Raw genomic sequence first — 19,627 nt, forward strand, 5'->3', positions numbered from 1 at the left:
TTAGCCTGTGCAGTCTGCAATGGCTAATCAGGGACAACACTTTCCGCCTTAACTGGATTTTCGTGTAAAAGAGACTTCCTTTAAACGAAAAATACCATAAAAGTGGAAAGTGTCGTCCCTGATTAGCCTGTGTGTACTGCACAGGCTAATATGGGATGACACTTAACGCACATGCATTATGTCCAGTTTTCTCAGAACACGATTCAAATGACAACTAATGACCATCGATCAGGTATATAGCATGCAGAAGTAATAATTACCTGCATATTAACAAATGAATTAAGTTCCTCCAAAAACAAACCCAAGTCATTTTGCATTTGCAATCATATAAATAAAACATAAAGTCCACTTTATAATCCATGTTCATCAAAAAAAGAACCACAAAAAGGAAAAAAAGAAAGAACAACATCTAACCAGTGAAGTTTCATCATTATGTCACATCATAAGATAAAAATATATATACTTTCACTTTATAAGAGGAACTTTCTTGGAACTTAAGCTATAAAAAAATTGGATTGTTACTAAGATTTCAGCAACAACCAGACATTGAAAGTAACAACCACTCTACACATTCACTTCATCTTGAAGCTGTATAATCAAATGTAGTAGGACTGGTTTTCTCCCTTCATTCAAATTTTTGCCCTTTAAATGTAAACTACTTTTATATTTATTTCCCTTGAGGTAATTAGGGAAAATATTGTATCATAATATGTAGTGTTCAATTGATTATCAGTCACTTGTATATTTTGTATAATGATATGCTGATATATGTCTATTGTATAATTGTTGTGTTTACTAATTGAACTGAAGACGTTTCAGGTCGGGCTACCGTAACCTCGTGAAGAGGCCAGTAGGACCTGTATATAAACTCTGAAACACACACTGAACTGAAGACGAGAAATATGTTACGGTCTCAGTGGCCTGTAGAGTAACATGTTTGGAAATTCAAGTTAATCTCCTTGGCACCTTCCTGAGAAAGGAACCATGTCTGGTATGTTAGAAACACGTTCTTGACAATATAGGATAACAATAAAATAATTGACAGTTGATTACTTAGTTCTTCATTAAATTTGATCCTTCAAACGCCTCTTTAAGTGTAAGATATAAGAACCTTTTCTATTACACAAATATATGATGACCAATTTAAGACTGACAGAATAATAGAAGTAAACAACAAATCAACATTTATAACCAAAAATCTTGTTAAAAAAAGGACAAAAAAAATATTGAAATTACCTCATCATATATATAATTACCAAGGAGTTATAGAATCTAGAATAGAATAATAATTTAGATTAGTTGTCCAATGTTTAATAAAACTACCTCCTGAACCCTAACAGGTCTGTGAAAGTTGAGAGAAGGCACAAGTACACAACATACTAATGGCCCCTATAGGACTGCCATCCTTAAACAATTGTTTGGGATGAAACAACCAATGAATAAACTTAAATTTTTATGAATCGCCTTTTTGTAAATTGATATTAATTGATATGTGTGATGATTACAGTAAAGAGGACTTTGCAGTGGAACAAATTCATGTCACACCCACCCATATAATTTTAGAAACAATCTCAATGAGAGAAACAAAACTTGTGTTTGACAACTTTGAAGAGCACCTTTCTATGAAATAATGTGTTGCGGAAAAGACAGATAATGATTGTTATAACAAGAATGTCTTTGTTGTGGAATTTGCAAACACACACACACATTAAATCCAGACCTTAACAATAGGAGTGGGGGCAATATGGTAATCAGTTGGGTTATCCTAAACAAACGATTTTTTAAGGATGGCTTTAAACACCCGTTATCCACTTAGCACACATGGATACTCGCACTAGGCTGTTACCTGCGCCTTAGGCTGCAAATGAAGGTTTAAAGATAGTCACTCCCAATCATGCGTAGCAAGTCTAAATGCAGGAATAAATGCACAACCCATGATAGATTATAATAATAATATATTAATGTTATGTATATGCAAAAGATAAACAAGTCACTCTTTGCAAGTGTGTAAGGTTTAATGATAACAAAATATAGAGAAAAATGCAACAGAATCTGAAAACATCTACATGCATGCATAGCGAAATGTACTTATGCCAAGAGGAAAATTTATCTACGCAAGAGGCTATCGCAGACAGTCCATCCCCTACTAGATGTGCAATAATGTTTTAAAAAGTACACTTAGTATGTGCAGTTGTGTACAGAAGCTTTACATGAATTTACACCAACAGACGCTTGATCCATAATAAACAAGAGATTGCCAAACAATATGGTCCCCTACTGGTGAAACTCCACCATTGTCAGTATTTTTTTTTTTTTTTTTTTTTTATATATTTCTTGCCATAGCAACCAGAATTCTTGACATATGAACAAAATGAAATGACGTGCATAATATCCATATTGCCATCTATCCATGTTTCAAGTTTCATGAAAAAATATGAAGAACTTTTAGGATCCAGAAAAGTGTGACTGACAGACTGACAGACAGAAAGAGCACAAACCATATGTTCCTCCAGTTTCACCGGTAGGGGACAATAAAGCAATTGCTAATAGACAATATAAGCTTCATATTTTTTACTAACATTTGTACTTGATTTTTAGCTCCATGCTTTAAAGGCTTTATGCATTCTTCATAAAACATCATTCTGGAGGCTTGATTACAAACAATAACAACACTTGACAAAAAAGTTCAATAATAAGCCTTCTCAAAACGTTCATTTAAATATAGCAGTTATTTATAACAATATGAACACAATTGCAGCGTGAATACATTCAAACAAAACTGAAAATATGGATATACATCATATGAATCAAAGTATAGCTTAACCATGATATCTTCAACTAAGTGGACAATAATTCCATCTTTCCTAGATTCTTAGTTCATATTTAGTAACAAAAATTAAGGATATCTCTTTCAACAAGTCAACACGATGCTTCATTCAACTAACGTGTATGCCCCCAGCAGAAGCCTTCTCCATGTTAACTCATAGGTCAATTGAAATTATTCCAAAGGAAGGGCAATATCAAGGTTAGTTTAAACCTAATTTATTTTAGCTCGATTGCATAGAAAGCCTCAGGCTTATAGAAACACTCTCGAGTCCATTTCCTGGGCCTATAACCAGTACTTGGTGTGTTTGCAGAAGATCTAGAGAACACTCCCCAAGTGGGGATCGAACCCGTGACCTCCCGAACATCAGGCAAACACATTATACATTACGCCACGGCAAACTTGATAACATCATATCAAGGTTGAAATGAGATCAGGTGAAATGTGTGTTCAATTGAAGTATACAAACTGTTTTATATGTAGTATTTATATAAGGCAAACTTGGGTAAACTAAGACTTTTGATCAAAGATAACAAAGTTAAGCTATGTATGAATATTAATAGTAGACCCTAAATTAAAGGCAGCACATCAGTATTAGCCAAGGCTAAGCTGACATCCATGGCAACACTTACGTTATCTTGGTGGTGAAGTCAGACACCGGTATTGGCTGCTTGGCCTCTACTTCAGGCAAAATGTCCTCGTTGGTCCCTCCGTCAAGCTCCACCCCCTGTTAACACACCAACACCGAACATCTGAGGTTTAAGTTCGCACCATGGGTAGAGGAACTGGGCCCAGTTTCATGAACATTCTCAATTTTTTTCTCAAAGATGAGATTTGAGTATCCACTCAGCTGAGTATTTAGAAAGTGGTCAGCTAATCTCAAATCTCAGCTCTAAGAATATGCATATTTTCCTCTTAAAACTAAGGACTGAGTCAGACTCAAGGCACAAAAAGCTTTTGTGAACACACAATTTAGCATGATGTGCCTATTCATCTCAAAACTTGAGAAAAACACAAAAAGTTGAGTAAGAATTTTGACTTAAGTATGTTTGCAATACAAGGCCCTGTGGTCTACCATCGCACACATGGCTTCTGAATCTAAGGTTTGCAAGTTCATCCTCAGCTACACCTAACCAATTCAGCTGTATTTTACAGTATTTTGTTTTCAATTATCTTTACTTTTAGTGTCTTTAATTTAGTATTTTGCCCCTTCTGTCGGCAAGCAGAAGGAAGAAAAACCACGAAACATGCAATAATCATTCTAATCTTTTTTCATTTTGTTAGCAAGCCCATTATAAAGGCCCCTTCAACCAAGAGAAGGCTTAGAGAAGTTCCTTAAAACTATGCAATTTTTTAGTAATTTCAAGCTTACTTTTGGAAAAAAATTCTTTTCTCAGTTTTGTCTATATTTTTTTCCCAAAATGAAAGGCCAGGCCCTTTCCACAAATTAAAAAAAAACACCTTCATCTTCTATCCAAGTTATTTTACCTTGAATCTCATTTCCTTCCTAAACACCCTCCACTGAAGGCACACAAATAGCAGTTGAAAGAAGTCCGCGACCAGTTTGATGGAGTTTGGGGGGCTTAAGTAGTCCGGGAGGTAGAACCATTGTTCCAGCTCCATTGTCTCGTCCTCCTTCAAGATCCACACTGTGGCATCCCACAGGTACTCTGGAAAACACACAAAAATACATGCATTATTCGTTTTCATAGATATTGTCAGGAAAAGACTGAAATAATAATAAAGAATTCTTAAAAATTGTCTCATTTTGGTTGGTAAAACTTTATTATTATCAGTAACCTATCAAAAACCTAGTACAACTGCAAAGAAACCACTCAAACAACCTTACTACATTGAACACCTTAAAAGCACTAAAAATATTTTTTTAATCCAAACCCTTACACCATTGAATCATAACTGTATCAATATCATTGCAAGTAATCAACATCATCTTAAACCTGAGAATCAAAACAACATCCATAACCAAAATGGCAAGTCATAAATAATCTTAAACCACTGACTCAAAACTGCATCCAAATTGAACCCACTGAATAACCAGAGCTGTGTTTTTGAAACACAATGCCCCCACCCATATATTTGACCCTTAACTTTGATCTTTGACCTTGGAGGATAACCTCGACCTTACAATACTCAAAATGTGCAGCTCCATGATATACACATGCATGCCAAATATCTAGTTGATATCTTCTATATTTGAACTTTGACCTTGACCTTTGAATTTGAAGGATGACTTGACCTTTCACCACTCAAAATGTGCAGCTCAATGAGATACACATGCATGCCAAATATCAAGCTGCTATCGTCAATATTGCAAAAGTTATGGCAAAGATTAAAGTTTTGGAACAGACACACACATACAATAACAGACAGACACACACGTACAATGACAGACAGACACACACATACAATGACAGACAGACAGACAGGCCGAAAACAATATACCCCGGATCATTTGATCTGGGGGCATAAAAACTACATCCAAACACAAAATTGAAGATACAACATATCCATGACAAAAATTGTAATCAACAAAGATCAAATATAGTACGCACGATAGCAGAAGCCGACTGGCAGACCCAGTGCCAGCAGGTACTGGAGAGGCAGCAGTATGACCAGTATGATGGTGTAGACCGGCCAAACCCGGGCGCAGCACCGCCTACTCAGGAGCAGCTGAATACCCAGCAGTACCGCGTATAGCATCGAGTAGGCGTCCACACGCACGCAGATGGTGATGGCTGTCATTATGAAGCACAGCTGTGAAAACAAGGGTGTCATAAGTTTAGTCTAAACCTATTTTAGCTCAATTGCACTGTAAGCCTTAGGTCTATTGAAAGGCTATCGAGTCCATTTCCTGGGAAGCACCATTAAAGAGTGTCTTTTTGAGGAGATTTAAAGAACGCTCCCACAGTGGGGGACAAATCTGTGATCTCCTGCTTGCTGAGTGGACACCATATGCCCTAGGCCACAACGACTTCAATGTTATAAAAGAAAGAGTGTCATTAATAACAAGAATATCATTAAAACTGAAGGATGTTCAGCAATGATATGCATTGTCAATGTTTGGATTAAATGTATGGCAACTCTGAAATTATATTTCAAGGGGCAATTAAGGACTGGAGTGGTACATAATAGTAAACTTGTATGCCCACCCAGTAAGAAAATTGCATGTAAACATTTATCAGCTTTGGATCATTTGTTCATGTGATCTTACACAGAAATGTTTAAGTCATTACAAACTGTCATATTTCTTATGAAGGGCAATTACAGACTGAACAAGAGGGCCATGATGGCCCTGAATCGCTCACCTGACTCATTAAGATCAGATGAAAACTATGACCTCTATTGTCTACACAATGTTTTTCTATGATTTGACCGAGTGACCTAGTTCCTGACTCTAGATGACCCCAATACAATCCCAATCCAGATTTCATCAAGATAAACATTCTGACCACAGTTCATAAATATTGGATGAAAACTGTGACCTCTATTGTCAACACAAGGTTTTTCTATTTATTTGACCTAGATTTTTACCCCAGATGACCCAAATACAATCCCACCCAGATTTCATCAAGAATTCTGACCAAATTTCATAAAGGTTGGATGAAAACTGTGATCTCTAATGTCTACACAAGGTTTTTCTATTATTTGACCTAGTGACCTAGTTTTTGACCCCAGATGACCCAAATAAAATCCCAACCCAGATTTCATCAAGATAAACATTCTGACCAAATTTCATAAAGATTGGATGAAAACTGTGACCTCTATTGTCTACAGAAGGTTGTTCTATTATTTGACCTAGTGACCTTCTTTTTGACCCCAGATGACCCGGATACAATCCCAAACCGGATTTCATCAAGATAAACATTTTGACCAAATTTCATCAAGATTGGATGCAAACTGTGACCTCTACTGTCTACACAAACAAATTGTTGACGGACGGACGCACGGACACATGCAGGCACGCACAACGGACGCCGGACATCACACGATCACATAAGCTCACCGTGTCACTTCATGACAGGTGACCTAAAAATATGTGTCGGAGATAAACATGAACAGTTGTGGTTAAAATCCCATAGAAACAAGGGCTGTTTGTAAAACATGCATGCCCCCCTATATGGGCTATAAGTTGTAGTAGCAGCCATTGTGTGAATACGTTTTTTGTCACTGTGAATGGTGGTGGTGGTGGTGGTGGTGGTGGTGGTGTAGTAGTAGTAGTAGTAGTAGTAGTAGTAGAAGTAATAGTAGTAGTAGTAGTAGTAGTAGTAGTAGTAGTAGTATAGTAGTAGTTGTAGTAGTTGTAGTAGTAGTAGTAGTAGTAGTAGTAGTAGTAGTAGTAGTAGAAGTAGTAGTAGTAGTAGTAGAAGTAGTAGTAGTAGTAGTGGTAGTAGTAGTAGTAGTAGTGGTAGTAGTAGTAGTAGTAGTAGTAGTAGTAGTAGTGGTAAAAGTAGTAGTAGTAGTGGCAGTAGTAGTAGAAGTAGTAATAGTAGACGTGGTGGTGGTGGTGGTGGTGGTGGTGGTGGTGGTGGTGGTGGTGGTGGTGGTGGTGGTGGTGGTGGTAGTAGTAGTACTAGTAGTAGTACTAGTAGTAGTAGTAGAAGTAGTAGTAGTAGTAGTAGTAGTAGTAGTAGTAGTAGTAGTAGTAGTAGTAGTAGTATAGTAGTAGTAGTAGTAGTGGTAGTAGTAGTAGTAGTAGTAGTAGTAGTAGTAGTAGTAGAAGTAGTAGTAGTAGTAGTAGTAGTAGTAGTAGTAGTAGTAGTAGTAGTAGTAGTAGTAGTAGTAGTAGTAGCAGTAGCAGTAGCAGAAGCAGTAGCAGCATTACAAGACCATAACTTAAGAACGATCAAATGGGAAAAGGTAACCTAGCACTGGCAGTAAATATGGGGCTCATTTACAGGTCAGATTTGGAATCTCTGCTGTAAAATGAGATTTTGAATGAATTAAAGGGAGGCAAATCTGTAATAAAAAGAACATGCATTAACCGTAGTTGTTTCCCTTGTTTGAACCATGCTAAATCCTTACAAGTTTGGAAAGAATTGGATGAAAAATTTGGACTTAATTGCATAAACACCATTTTCTCAATTCAAGGGGAGGTAATTCTGTACTTCATGGACCTATAATGCTCATTTTTTGTAGGGTTCGTGTCCCATTGATATAAAGACACTGTGCAAATTTGGAAAGGATCGGACAAAAAATGTGGAAGATTTTTGAAAGTTTTCACAAAATAGGCAAAAACGAATAAACATGCAAAGTTCAACGAGCTCCTGCGGCCATGTTTTTTAACGAATCAAATTTCTTTGAACAACTTTTTCAGGGGAGCCTTCAAAGGTCATCCCTGTGAAATTTTTTGAAAATCTGATGAGCGGTTTCTGACAAGAAGGTTTTTTAAGGTTTTTACCATATATGGTCATGGTGGCCATCTTGGTTATGTGATCAAATTTTTTTTAACAATTCTTTTGTCCCATGACCTAGGGATGCTCCACATGAAATGTAGTTGAAATTGGCTCAATGGTTTAGTAGAAGAAGATGTTTAAAAATTGTTTACAGACAGACAGACGGACGGACGGACGGACGCCGGACGCTGAGTGATCACAATAGCTCACCCCGAGCTATCGCTCAGGTGAGCTAAAAATTATAGAGTGGAACACCCTGAAGAAATATGCCAGTCCACCCAATAGGGATGCATGTGAAGTGCAATAAAATGGGAAAGCTTAGTTAGTCTCAGAGATCAAAGGGAAATGAAAAATTGTTTTTCAAAGGGCAATAAATCCCTGAAAATTCAATGGAGCAAGCTGGTCTGAAAATATGCTTAAGTTATAAACTTTAATCTAAATCAGATTATAAAATGACATATGTATACGCAAAGGGCAATAACATGAAAAAATCATTGGACCAACACGACCCGATAACAAAGTGCTTGTCCACCTAATAATGATGCAGCATATAAAGTTCAATCATAATCAGATAATTTGTTTCTAAGATCTTGCAATAACTCCCTGATAAATGATTGGACCTGAACAGCCTGAAAAGGATACAAATGTCAACCTTATAGGAATATTTCACATCAAGTTAAATCAAATTTGGATCATCAGATTTTGCAAGTACACAAAAAGTGTGACGGACAAAAAGACAGAAGGATCGACAGACGAAAAGACGGAATATTATTGGGAAAATTATTTTCAGACCAACACAAACTCAGTTCCATCAAAATTACAATTCCGACATATGGCAAAAGCAGTTACTATATGTTACCCCCTTTTGGGGAGCATAATTTAGGGAAGCATAACAACAGTTGTACAATCAAATCAAATGACTTCATAGTAACTTCCTGTCCCATGTAACATGGTAAAAAAGAACCATTACAAAAACGGACTTAGAACATAAACCGGACAGCCAATAATACACTCAACAAAAATAATTTATCTCGGGATAGAAATTGTTTTACTTTTTTATAAGTATTACACCACTTGTGTTGACAGTTATAATGAATCACATCAGTTAAACATGTACCACAGCTGTTAGCATTATGTAACATGGCTGTTTAACAGTATGTATCACATCAATTTGACACAGAGCGATATTGATGTGCTTTTTCGTTCTATTTAAATAAATCAATCAATATAAAAATTCTGAAAGTCTTTAAAGGGGCCTTTTCACAGATTTTGGCATGTTTTTAAGTTTGTCATTAAATGCTTAATATTGATAAACGTAAATATTGGATCCAAAAAGCTCCAGTAAAAAATCAAGAATAAAAATTAAAAAAGAAAAACAAGGTAACCCTCAGCAGGGCTCGAACCACTGACCTCTGGAGTAAAAAGTCTCCCACTGAGACCACTCGGCCATCATTCCTGATACAATGACAGATGTATTTTATATTTTATATAAGCAATCCTCATAGTTTCACAAAATATAACGACAACAACAGAACTCTCCAAATTATTAATTTGTTTCGCGTTGCAACGCTTTATAATTTTCAGGTTTTTAACTCGTCAAACGATGCATATAATGGCTATTTTAGAGCATGGTAAATGTTCAGTATTACTGTTTCCAAACAAATAACATAACTAAAACAACAAGAAACCGTCGGAGACAGGTGATGCTCCCCAAAGTTTTTTTTTGTCACAATATTGCACTATATATTCAGATAAAAGAAAACGTCTTGAGGAGCATAACTTTGCACAAAATAATATGATGGATGGTTTAGCAACTTAACAATTTTAAAGGGCCATAACTCTCTAAATAAATCATCTAACCAGAACCCACAAATAACATGCGCATCTCCTCAAGGTAGTTAAGCTTCCCATAAAGCTTCATTGAATTCCAGTCAGTAGTTGGGGAGAAATAGCCCGGACAAGAATTGCCCTCTATGTACAGTTTATAGAAAATTTCAAAGGGCCATAACTCTGTGAAAAAATCATCCGACCATAACCTGCTGATAATATGCACATCTCCTGTTGGTACTGAAGTTTCATTGAATTCCCGTAATAAGTTGCTGAGAAATAGCTCGGAAAAGAATTGCACTATATGTACAATGCAAAATTTCAAAGGGCCATAACTCTGTGAAAAATCATCCGACAAGAACCGGCTGATAATATGCGCATCTCCTCTTGGTAGTGAAGCTTCCCATAAAGTTTCATTGAATTCCAGTCATAAGTTGCTGAGAAATAGCCGGGACAAGAATTGCATTATATGTACAATAGAAAATTTCAAAGGGCCATAACTCTGTGAAAAATCATCCGACAAGAACTGGCTGATAATATGCACATCTCCTCTTGGCAATGAAGCTTCCCATAAAGTTTAATTGAATTCCAGTCATTAGTTGCTGAAAAATAGCCCGGACAAGAATTGCACTATAATGTACAGTTAATGGAAAATTTCAAAGGGCCATAACTCTGTGAATAATCATCGGACCAGAACCCGCTGATAATATGCACATCTCCTCTTGGTAGTGAAGCTTCCCATCAAGTTTCATTGAATTCCGGTCATTAGTTTCTGAGTTATAGCCAGGACAAAAATTGTGCACGGACAGACACACGGAAACACGGACGGACAGACGAAGCGGGGACTATATGTTACCCCCAAAATAAATTTTGGGGGAGCATAAAAATTTGCGAATCTGAAACAACTTTTTTCAATTTTGTCCATTTACCAAACATGAAAAGGCCCCTTTAAATCACTCAGTGTTCTGAAAAAGTTTACCTTATGCAAACAACATTCAATTTAGTTAATCCTATAAATTCTACTTTCCAATAACCTGAGATGAAGTCATTACCTCTAGTCCGAACTTGTAGAAGAAATAGTTCAAGAAGAACTTTCCGCATTCAATGAGGCCCTCATCAGCCTGTTTGCGTTGGATGTCACTGAAAATGATGCCGGTTTTGGGCTTGACAACCCCGGGCGTGTTGTAGTACTGGGTCTGACGGTACACCACAATACGCTCCAGGACAATGAGCAGCAGTATGCCAATGTAATTCTGAAAGACGCCATAATAAATCAGGGCAGGATGATAGCTTTAAGCCATGTTCTAAGAAAACGGAACGGAATTTTTTGTTTAAAGAAGAAACGGAAAATCCAGTCAAATTAGAAAGTGTTGTCTCCGATTAGACACTAGTGTCGACGTCACAGGCTTATGCAGGGACAACACTTTACACACAAGCCAGTGTCGACGTCACAGGCTTATGCAGGGACAACACTTTACACACAAGCCAGTGTCGGTGTCACAGGCTTATGCAGGGACAACACTTTACACACAAGCCAGTGTCAACGTCACAGGCTTATGCAGGGACAACACTTTACACACAAGCCAGTGTTGGTGTCACAGGCTTATGCAGGGACAACACTTAACACACAAGCCAGTGTCGACGTCACAGGCTTATCAGGGACAACACTTTACACACAAGCATTCAGCCCAGAATTCTCAGTACAAGGCTCATTTAAGGCACAGGGTTATCATTGCATGAATAAAGTAATCATAATGATATAAGTATTACCTAATTCCCTCATAACATCTGCATAAACAAAATAACATCCAGGGGACCGTTTCAATAAGATATCGTATCGTTAATATAACGATATCGTAACTCGGGTAGTTGCGATTGGATTTACGATTCTCGTAAACCGTTTCAATAACCCCCTCGTAAATGTCCTCGTAAATCGCTCTCGCAATCTACGATTTCTTTATTGTACATTCGGTTTTCTTTGGGGTTATATTCAAACTGTCAACATCTGGTAGGGTGTTTACACCGTGTTGTTTTCGTAATGTGTTGCGAATATTTGAGAAAAAGCACATATAACAAACATTGAACAGAGAGCGAGATGGCTCACACGGGATCAATAGACGATTTATTGCATAAATCAATCTTTTGTACCGTGTTACAGTGGAATAGTGTTGTTTTTCACTGTGTGCAAAGTCCATCAACTCACTGGAATTGTTACTAACGTCGTTGACTTTAGTGGAAATGGAATTTAGAAATGTCTAATCATCATGCTGAATTATCAACAGCATCATTTCTGTGGAACACTGCGATATGCCTTATATAAGTGTTTCATAGTTATGGTGCTTTTAAAGTAGTTCACTATCTGCCAAGATTGGAATGGTACTTGTATACAGGTAAAATAAATAATTGTGCAGTGTTTATTTTACTAGCATATTGTAGTGAAATAAGGTCACTTCCAACAGCCTTGCTGTTGGGCTAACTCTTTAGCGACGCGGTTAAAGTGTCTGACTACCACTCTGGAGGTCGTAGGTTCTATGCCCGGCTTGAGCTCAGTATTTTCACATTAATGGCGACGAGACAAAAAACGAACTGTGAATGCGGGACTGGGTCTGAGCTGTTTAATGGTTTCTGGGAGGGCCATGCAGATGCAAGACATGCTGTAGCGAGCGTGTCTGGGCCTTGAAACATTAAAAGGGGGAGGAGTGTAGTGAAATAAGGTCACTAAGGCTGTTGGGCTAGCTCTTTAGCGACGCGGTTAGTGTCTGACTACCACTCTGGAGGTCATGGATTCAATCCCCGGCTTTTGCTCAGTATTTTCACATTAATATCATACACTTTCACATATAAATATTTATTTAACTCTTTGTATTAAAGCTTGATTCCTGAAAAAGTATGATGCTTATCAAGACACTGGAGTCTATTTCCCGAGTAGAACCAATACTTTGTGTCTTCAGAGATGATCTTGAGGACCCTCCCTCATTGCCAGTGGGGATCAAAGTGGGACCTTCTGATAAAAGTAGCTAGACAGACACTATAATTATGTAATATTCCAGGGCAACCTTTTTACCCAAGGTATTGTCATAGCCAGCTTGTCGCCCACCGTCTGCCTTCCGCATCGTGCTAAAACTTTGACATTTTGCTCTAAAATCAAGAGCAAAAGCAAAGTGCTTCCACCTGCAACTTTTTAACTTCATATGTAGATGTACCTTAATGAGTTCTACATGCCACACCCATTTTTGGGTAACAAGGTCTAAGGTCACTGTGACCTTAAAAAAAATCTGACAAGCTTTAATTTATTCAAAAGTGCATATTATCATCGATGATTCTGTAATACATGTAGTTACATATTAAAACAGTTACAATATGTGTTACTCATTTTTTTGCTTCATAAAACATGGTTTATCTCCATGCACATCCAACTCTCTCAGTAACGCTTGATTGGACATTGTCGGCTCGGTTACTTCTTACATGTACCTTGGGTACTCTTAAGTATACTTAAATGTACCCCGGGTCACCGATTACCCTAAAACGATATTGCTTATCTTCAACAAACTAATCTTTAAAAACAAACTGTATCAACATGCTTTTTGAGTAAGAGTTTTGATAATATAGAGGCCATTGTACAGAAAATTTGACATGAATGTGAACATAATTTATAAAATAAATAGCAGACAACTACCGATTTAGCGTTAAAATTCCCGGGTATGTTTTAGTATATTTACCGTACCCGGGGTACATGTAAGTATACTTAAGAATACCAGCGGTACATGTAAGTAGTACCCGAGCCGTAAATGACCAATCAAGCCTCAGTAACTGTTCCTAAATTACAGTCACTATGTTGCCTTTTAAACTCCAACAAAAAAAGGTCTTGACAAATGAAATGTAGGGTATTTGCACCATATTTGTCTGTGTTTAATGATCATGTAAATAAACTTGACATGCAGAAAAATAATATACTTTTAACATAATTTTTATGTCCCCCACCACTATAGTGGGGGGCATATTGTTTTTGCCCTTTCTGTCGGTTGGTCTGTCTGTCTGTTGGTTTGTTTGCTCCAACTTTAACATTTTGCCATAACTTTTGCAATATTGAAGATAGCAACTTCATATTCGGCATGCATGTGTTTCTCATGGAGCTGCACGTTTTGAGTGGTGAAAGGTCAAGGTCATCCTTCAAGGTCAAAGGTAAAAACAAGAAACCGTCGGAGACGGGTGATGCTCCCCAAAGGTTTTTTTTGTCACAATATTGCACTATATATTCAGATAAAAGGAAACGTCTTGAGGGCACAGTAGTTGGGGGGACATGAATATTTATATATAAAATTTCAAAGGGCCATAACTCTGTGAAAAACATCCGACCAGAACCCGCTGATAATATGCACATCTCCTTTTGGTAGTGAAGCTTCCCATAAAGTTTCATTGAATTCCGGTCATTAGTTGCTGAGAAATAGCCCGGACAAGAATTGCACTATATGTACAGTTAATGTAAAATTTCAAACGGCCATAACTCTGTGAAAAATCATCCGACCAGAACCCGCTGATAATATGCACATCTCCTCTTGGTAGTGAAGCTTCCCATAAAGTTTCATTGAATTCTGGTCATTAGTTGCTGAGAAATAGCCCGGACAAAAAATGTACATGGACGGACGGACAGACGAAGCGGCGACTATATGCTCCCCCAAAAAATTTTGGGGGGAGCATAAAAGTGGCGCAGAAGTTGACATAGTGTTTCCGACAAACACATTTCTTGTTTTTCCTGCATGTTTCCTGCATACATTCATTTTTGTGTATTAAAAAAATTATTTCTCCTTGTGAAAAATGCACTTCATCAGAAAATAAGTAGGCAACCATAAGTGCATTTTAATTGTGTTTTAAGTATATTTTCAAATAATTTAATTAACTTTTTGGAATAAACAAAACTGAAAAAGTACACACAAGTGTATTAAATTTGCATTAATTACATTTTCATATACATACATGTACCAACGCCTATTTATGAGCAGTAGTCCTAAAATGGTTTACTTATGGTTGACAAAATGCATTTTGTATTACTATTATTTCAAAATATAGCTACCCATCCAGTTCAATATAAAACTGTAATGTTAAATTATACACAGTGACACTATGTGAAGTTGGAATATAACATATTTTCAACAATTATAATGTGCTTTTTTCCTATTGTGTTTATTTATTTGACAAAATTATAAGTAAAATAGATACTTGCATATGCAAATTCATTTCATGCTCTGAATGTATTTTTGTTAAATACTGTGTATACTTTTGTATTATTTGTACTTTTCTAATGTTTAACAGTGATGGTATTTTTATTATTTTCATTGTATTTTTAAACTGTGTGCAGGCACAAATCCACAGGGTTTCATTTTTTTAGGATTTAAGAAAAATCAAATTAAACACCCAGTGAAATCAATAAAAATGATACAATTATATATGCAATAGTGTCTATTTTACTTATATTTTGTACAAATTAATAACAGGTTAAACTGCATGTACTGCAGTGTTGAAAAAACACTGTTTATTTTCAAATTGATGTCTTATTCCAACTTCACATAACAGTGTGTTCCTAGAATAATGAAGAAATACTGGAATCTCAAATTGTGTCATATCATTGTTTCTAATATCTGCATCAGCAGTAACCCTTCTGAAAATGAAATGTGCTTTTTACCAAAATGCACTTAAAAAATTGCATTTTATCTGCACTTGTTTAAGCGAATCTCTGCATTTTCTAAAGAGTACACTTTATTGCATTAATTAATTAGAAACAGATGAAGCTTTTTTTCATGTTCTTTATATTCGAAAGTGTATTTTTCTTTTTTCTTTTTTTAAATAATCCACTTTTTCTTAGACAGTGGAGTTTTAAGTACATCTTTTTAATTTATAAAATGTTTAAAGTGTATCTTTTCTAGGTTAGGACATATTTTTACTTTAGAAGCAAAATAACTCATTCTTAAAAGCATTATTAGGTGTTTGCTAAAATTTAAATTAGTAACAAATTATTTTTTCCATTGGGGCCATACAATCAAAATGTTCACCATGAAAATGCTGACAACTTCAAACATCATTCTTAAATTTCTTTTTAAGTACAAATGTAAGCGCTTCTTCTAAGTTCTCTGTATTGCAATCCACTTTATAATTTAAAGTGTATTTAATTACATGTTGAACAAAAAGATTGTGAAGTAAGAAGCTAAAGTGACATTATTCAAGAAGCTTCTTCTCTTAAAGATTCACTAACACAACATCGAGTTTAAACAGTTTTAACAACTTTATTCGCAACAACAGTAAATATTTGTAGCGGTTATAACAATGACCCAAAGAAATATTATTTATATGATTTAAAAACAAGAGCACCGCCTTGCGGGTGCAGACCGCTCATCTATTTTCTTTTTAAGGTGAAGGGACTCTCATTTTCAATCACAAAGGAGGGAGGGGTGGAGTGAAGAGCGGTGCATTGTGTGGGGGTGTGGACATTTATTACATTTTCTTCCAAAAAAATAAATCGGGGGGTGGGGGGGTGGGGGGGTGGGGGGGTGGGGGGGATTCTTGGGTGCGATGGTTGGACGGTATTTCAAACATAAAATAATAAAAATAAATATTTGTGTTTTTTAACCGTTTCATAAAAAAAATTTGGGGGGGGGGGTGAGGTGGGGGGGTATAGTGTGAGGGTGTGGTGGTAATTTGTGAGATGATCTTAAAAAAAAAAAAAAAAAAATAGGGGGGGGGGATTCGGGTGGGGGGAGGGGGGGTGGGGGGGAATTATTGGGTGCGATGGTTGGACGGTATTTCAAACATAAAATAATCAAATTAAATAGTTTTGTTTTTTAACCGTTTAAAAAAAAAATTGGGGAGGGGGTGGGGTGGGGGGGGGTATAGTGTGAGGGTGTGGTGGTCATTTGTGAGATGATCTTAAAAAAAAAAAAAAAAAAAAAAAAAAAAATAGGGGGGGGGGTTGGGTGGAGTCTATCGCACGGGCGATGGTTTGGGTGGAGTCTATTGTGGTATGTCAGGTAAGAGTAGTTTTGTCAAAGTATCAATCAAATCTAATCATAAATAAAGAAGTTATGGCAATTTTAGAGAAATTTAATAATTTGACCTTGAGAGTCAATGTCATTCAAAGGTCAAGGTAAAATTCAACTTGCCAGGTACAGTAACCTCATGATAGCATGAAAGTATTTGAAGTTTGAAAGCAATAGCCTTGATACTTAAGAAGTAAAGTGGATTGAAACACAAAATTTAACCATATATTCAAAGTTACTAAGTCAAAAAGGGCCATAATTCCGTAAAAATGACATCCAGAGTTATGCAACTTGTCCTTTTACTGTACCCTTATGATAGTTTGCGAGTGTTCCAAGTATGAAAGCAATATCTATGATACTTTAGGGGTAAAGTGGACCAAAACACAAAACTTAACCAAACTTTCAATTTTCTAAGTATAAAGGGCCCATAATTCCGTCCAAATGCCAGTCAGAGTTACATAACTTTGCCTGCACAGTCCCCTTACGGTAGTTAGTAAGTGTTGCAAGTATGAAAGCAATAGCTTTGATACTTAATGAATAAAATGGACCTTAACACAAAACTTAACCAAAATTTTCAATTTTCTAAGTATAAAAAGGGCACATAATTCTGTCAAAATGCACGCCAGAGTTATCTTACTTTGCCTGCCCAGTCCCCTCATGATAGTAAGTAAGTGTACCAAGTTTGAATGCAATAGCATTGATACTTTCTGAAAAAAGTGGACCTAAACGCAAAACTTAACCAAAATTTTCAATTCTCTAAGTATAAAAAGGGCACATAATTCAGTCAAAATGCACGCCAGAGTTATCTAACTTTGCCTGCCCAGTCCCCTCATGATAGTAAGTAAGTGTACCAAGTTTGAATGCAATAGCATTGATACTTTCTGAGAAAAGTGGGCCTAAAAGCAAAACTTAACCGGACGCCGACGCCGACGCCAAGGTGATGACAATAGCTCATAATTTTTTTTCAAAAAATAGATGAGCTAAAAATCTGACGACATAAGTGAAGGATTATCTGTGGAAAATATAGTATGGAGTAGCTGTACACACAATTTAAGTGGAACATTTTAAGTACAAAAGGGGCATTATTAAGCTAAATGCAGGTCAGAGATAAGCAACTTGGTCAGTGACCTCACAATGACATAATGACCCTGAATACATAAGTGCTTTTAATGAAAATATGTAATAGAAACAGTGATATAAGGATGTTGCATGTTTACCATAATTTTATACACAGCTTATCATTCAAGGCATAGTCGAGCTAAAATTAAATATATATTTTACATTTAAGTTCGAATAAAAAAAATACACATTTTTTTCTTCAAGAGTTCCCGCTGTGTTCAACTGCATGTGTGTAATATAACGTATTCAGTATTATGGGTATGAGAGTCCCATCCACTGCTCCCGGGCCTTGTGGCAGAATCCAACCTTCATGCAAGTTTGTTGTTGTACACGGACTGGAAACCTATGGAATGTATCATGTGTTTAAAATTAACAGTACATGATAAAGCATTTATATACATGATTTGATTAAAGCGGGTATATACGATTTTTATATGTGCTGAATTGTAAAATATTGATACAAATATGTTATAATAACACACAATACGCAAGAAAAATGATACATTTAAGACGAAGTTCATAAAATACAGCAAATACAAATGAGCGCCCCGAGCCGATTGTGACGAAGATAATTCGTAATTATTTTCCTACAATAACCGATGCATTCGTCTTTTTAGTGAGTGTTCGTGTGTCGTATGAATCGATATCGCTGCAGGAATTTCAAATGAACCGTTAAACTAAATTTAGATTCACATCGTACATGCATGATATACATGCTGGCGAATTCGGCTGTACAGCCTTTTTCGATTTCAGAATTAAATATCTGGCTTATTTAGCATTTTTCGACACATGTTCTTCTTAACTTTTATTTTAGTTTATATTGAAATATATGTATAATAATTTTTTTTCACATTTTATATTAATTAATAAATATTTGACAAAATCGTATATACCCGCTTTAACTGTGTTTAAATTTTAATTTATTCACTGTGCTCAAGTTTTCATCATCTATTGATTTTGTATTCACATATAGTTTATGTATCAAATAAAAAAAACAAATGAGGAATAAAAAAAGATGAAAAGTAAATAAATTATGATTGTACCATCCCTGTAAAATGAAAAATAATTTTAACTTTAATTATTTGACCCAAAATCTATATGAGATTTTATCACATGCTATACCCTGTTACACATGTGTAATATACTTTATAAGCGTTTTCATTGGCTTAGTTTTCGTTTATTGACCAATCGCATTTTGTTATTTCACCAAAATGACGTTGCAACGTCAATTGATGCCACGAAATGTAAACAACATTTGGGATTTATCATTATGTTTGCGTTAATATTTATTTAATTTGCTCATTTAAAAGCATGTGATAAACTAGAAATGGCGCGGCAGAGGCCGACGCGTATCCCCACGCCGAATAGTTGACCTAGGTGTGCCCCAGGGTTGGTAATGGGGCCATGCATAGCTG

At 36.2% G+C, this 19,627-nt stretch overlaps 1 protein-coding gene across 13 annotated transcripts in view; it reads right to left on the reverse strand.

Moving 5' to 3' along the window:
- Positions 1 to 19,627, reverse strand: part of LOC127845715 (piezo-type mechanosensitive ion channel component 1-like) — a 255,188-nt gene that overhangs the window by 72,289 nt on the left and 163,272 nt on the right. For all 13 annotated transcript variants that reach the window (XR_008033338.1, XR_008033339.1, XR_008033334.1 and 10 more), the window contains exons 21-24: positions 11,118 to 11,318; positions 5,398 to 5,599; positions 4,313 to 4,494; positions 3,457 to 3,551 (exon numbers count right to left, since the gene is read on the reverse strand). Coding sequence is in view for 6 of the 13 variants with exons in the window: in XM_052376809.1 (XP_052232769.1) it covers positions 3,457 to 3,551; positions 4,313 to 4,494; positions 5,398 to 5,599; positions 11,118 to 11,318 (680 nt within the window). In the remaining 7 variants the exon portion in view is untranslated. The remainder of the gene's footprint in view (positions 1 to 3,456; positions 3,552 to 4,312; positions 4,495 to 5,397; positions 5,600 to 11,117; positions 11,319 to 19,627) is intronic.

The sequence above is a fragment of the Dreissena polymorpha genome, chromosome 9 (assembly GCF_020536995.1).
Source record: "Dreissena polymorpha isolate Duluth1 chromosome 9, UMN_Dpol_1.0, whole genome shotgun sequence".
Classification (NCBI taxonomy): Eukaryota; Metazoa; Mollusca; class Bivalvia; order Myida; family Dreissenidae; genus Dreissena; species Dreissena polymorpha.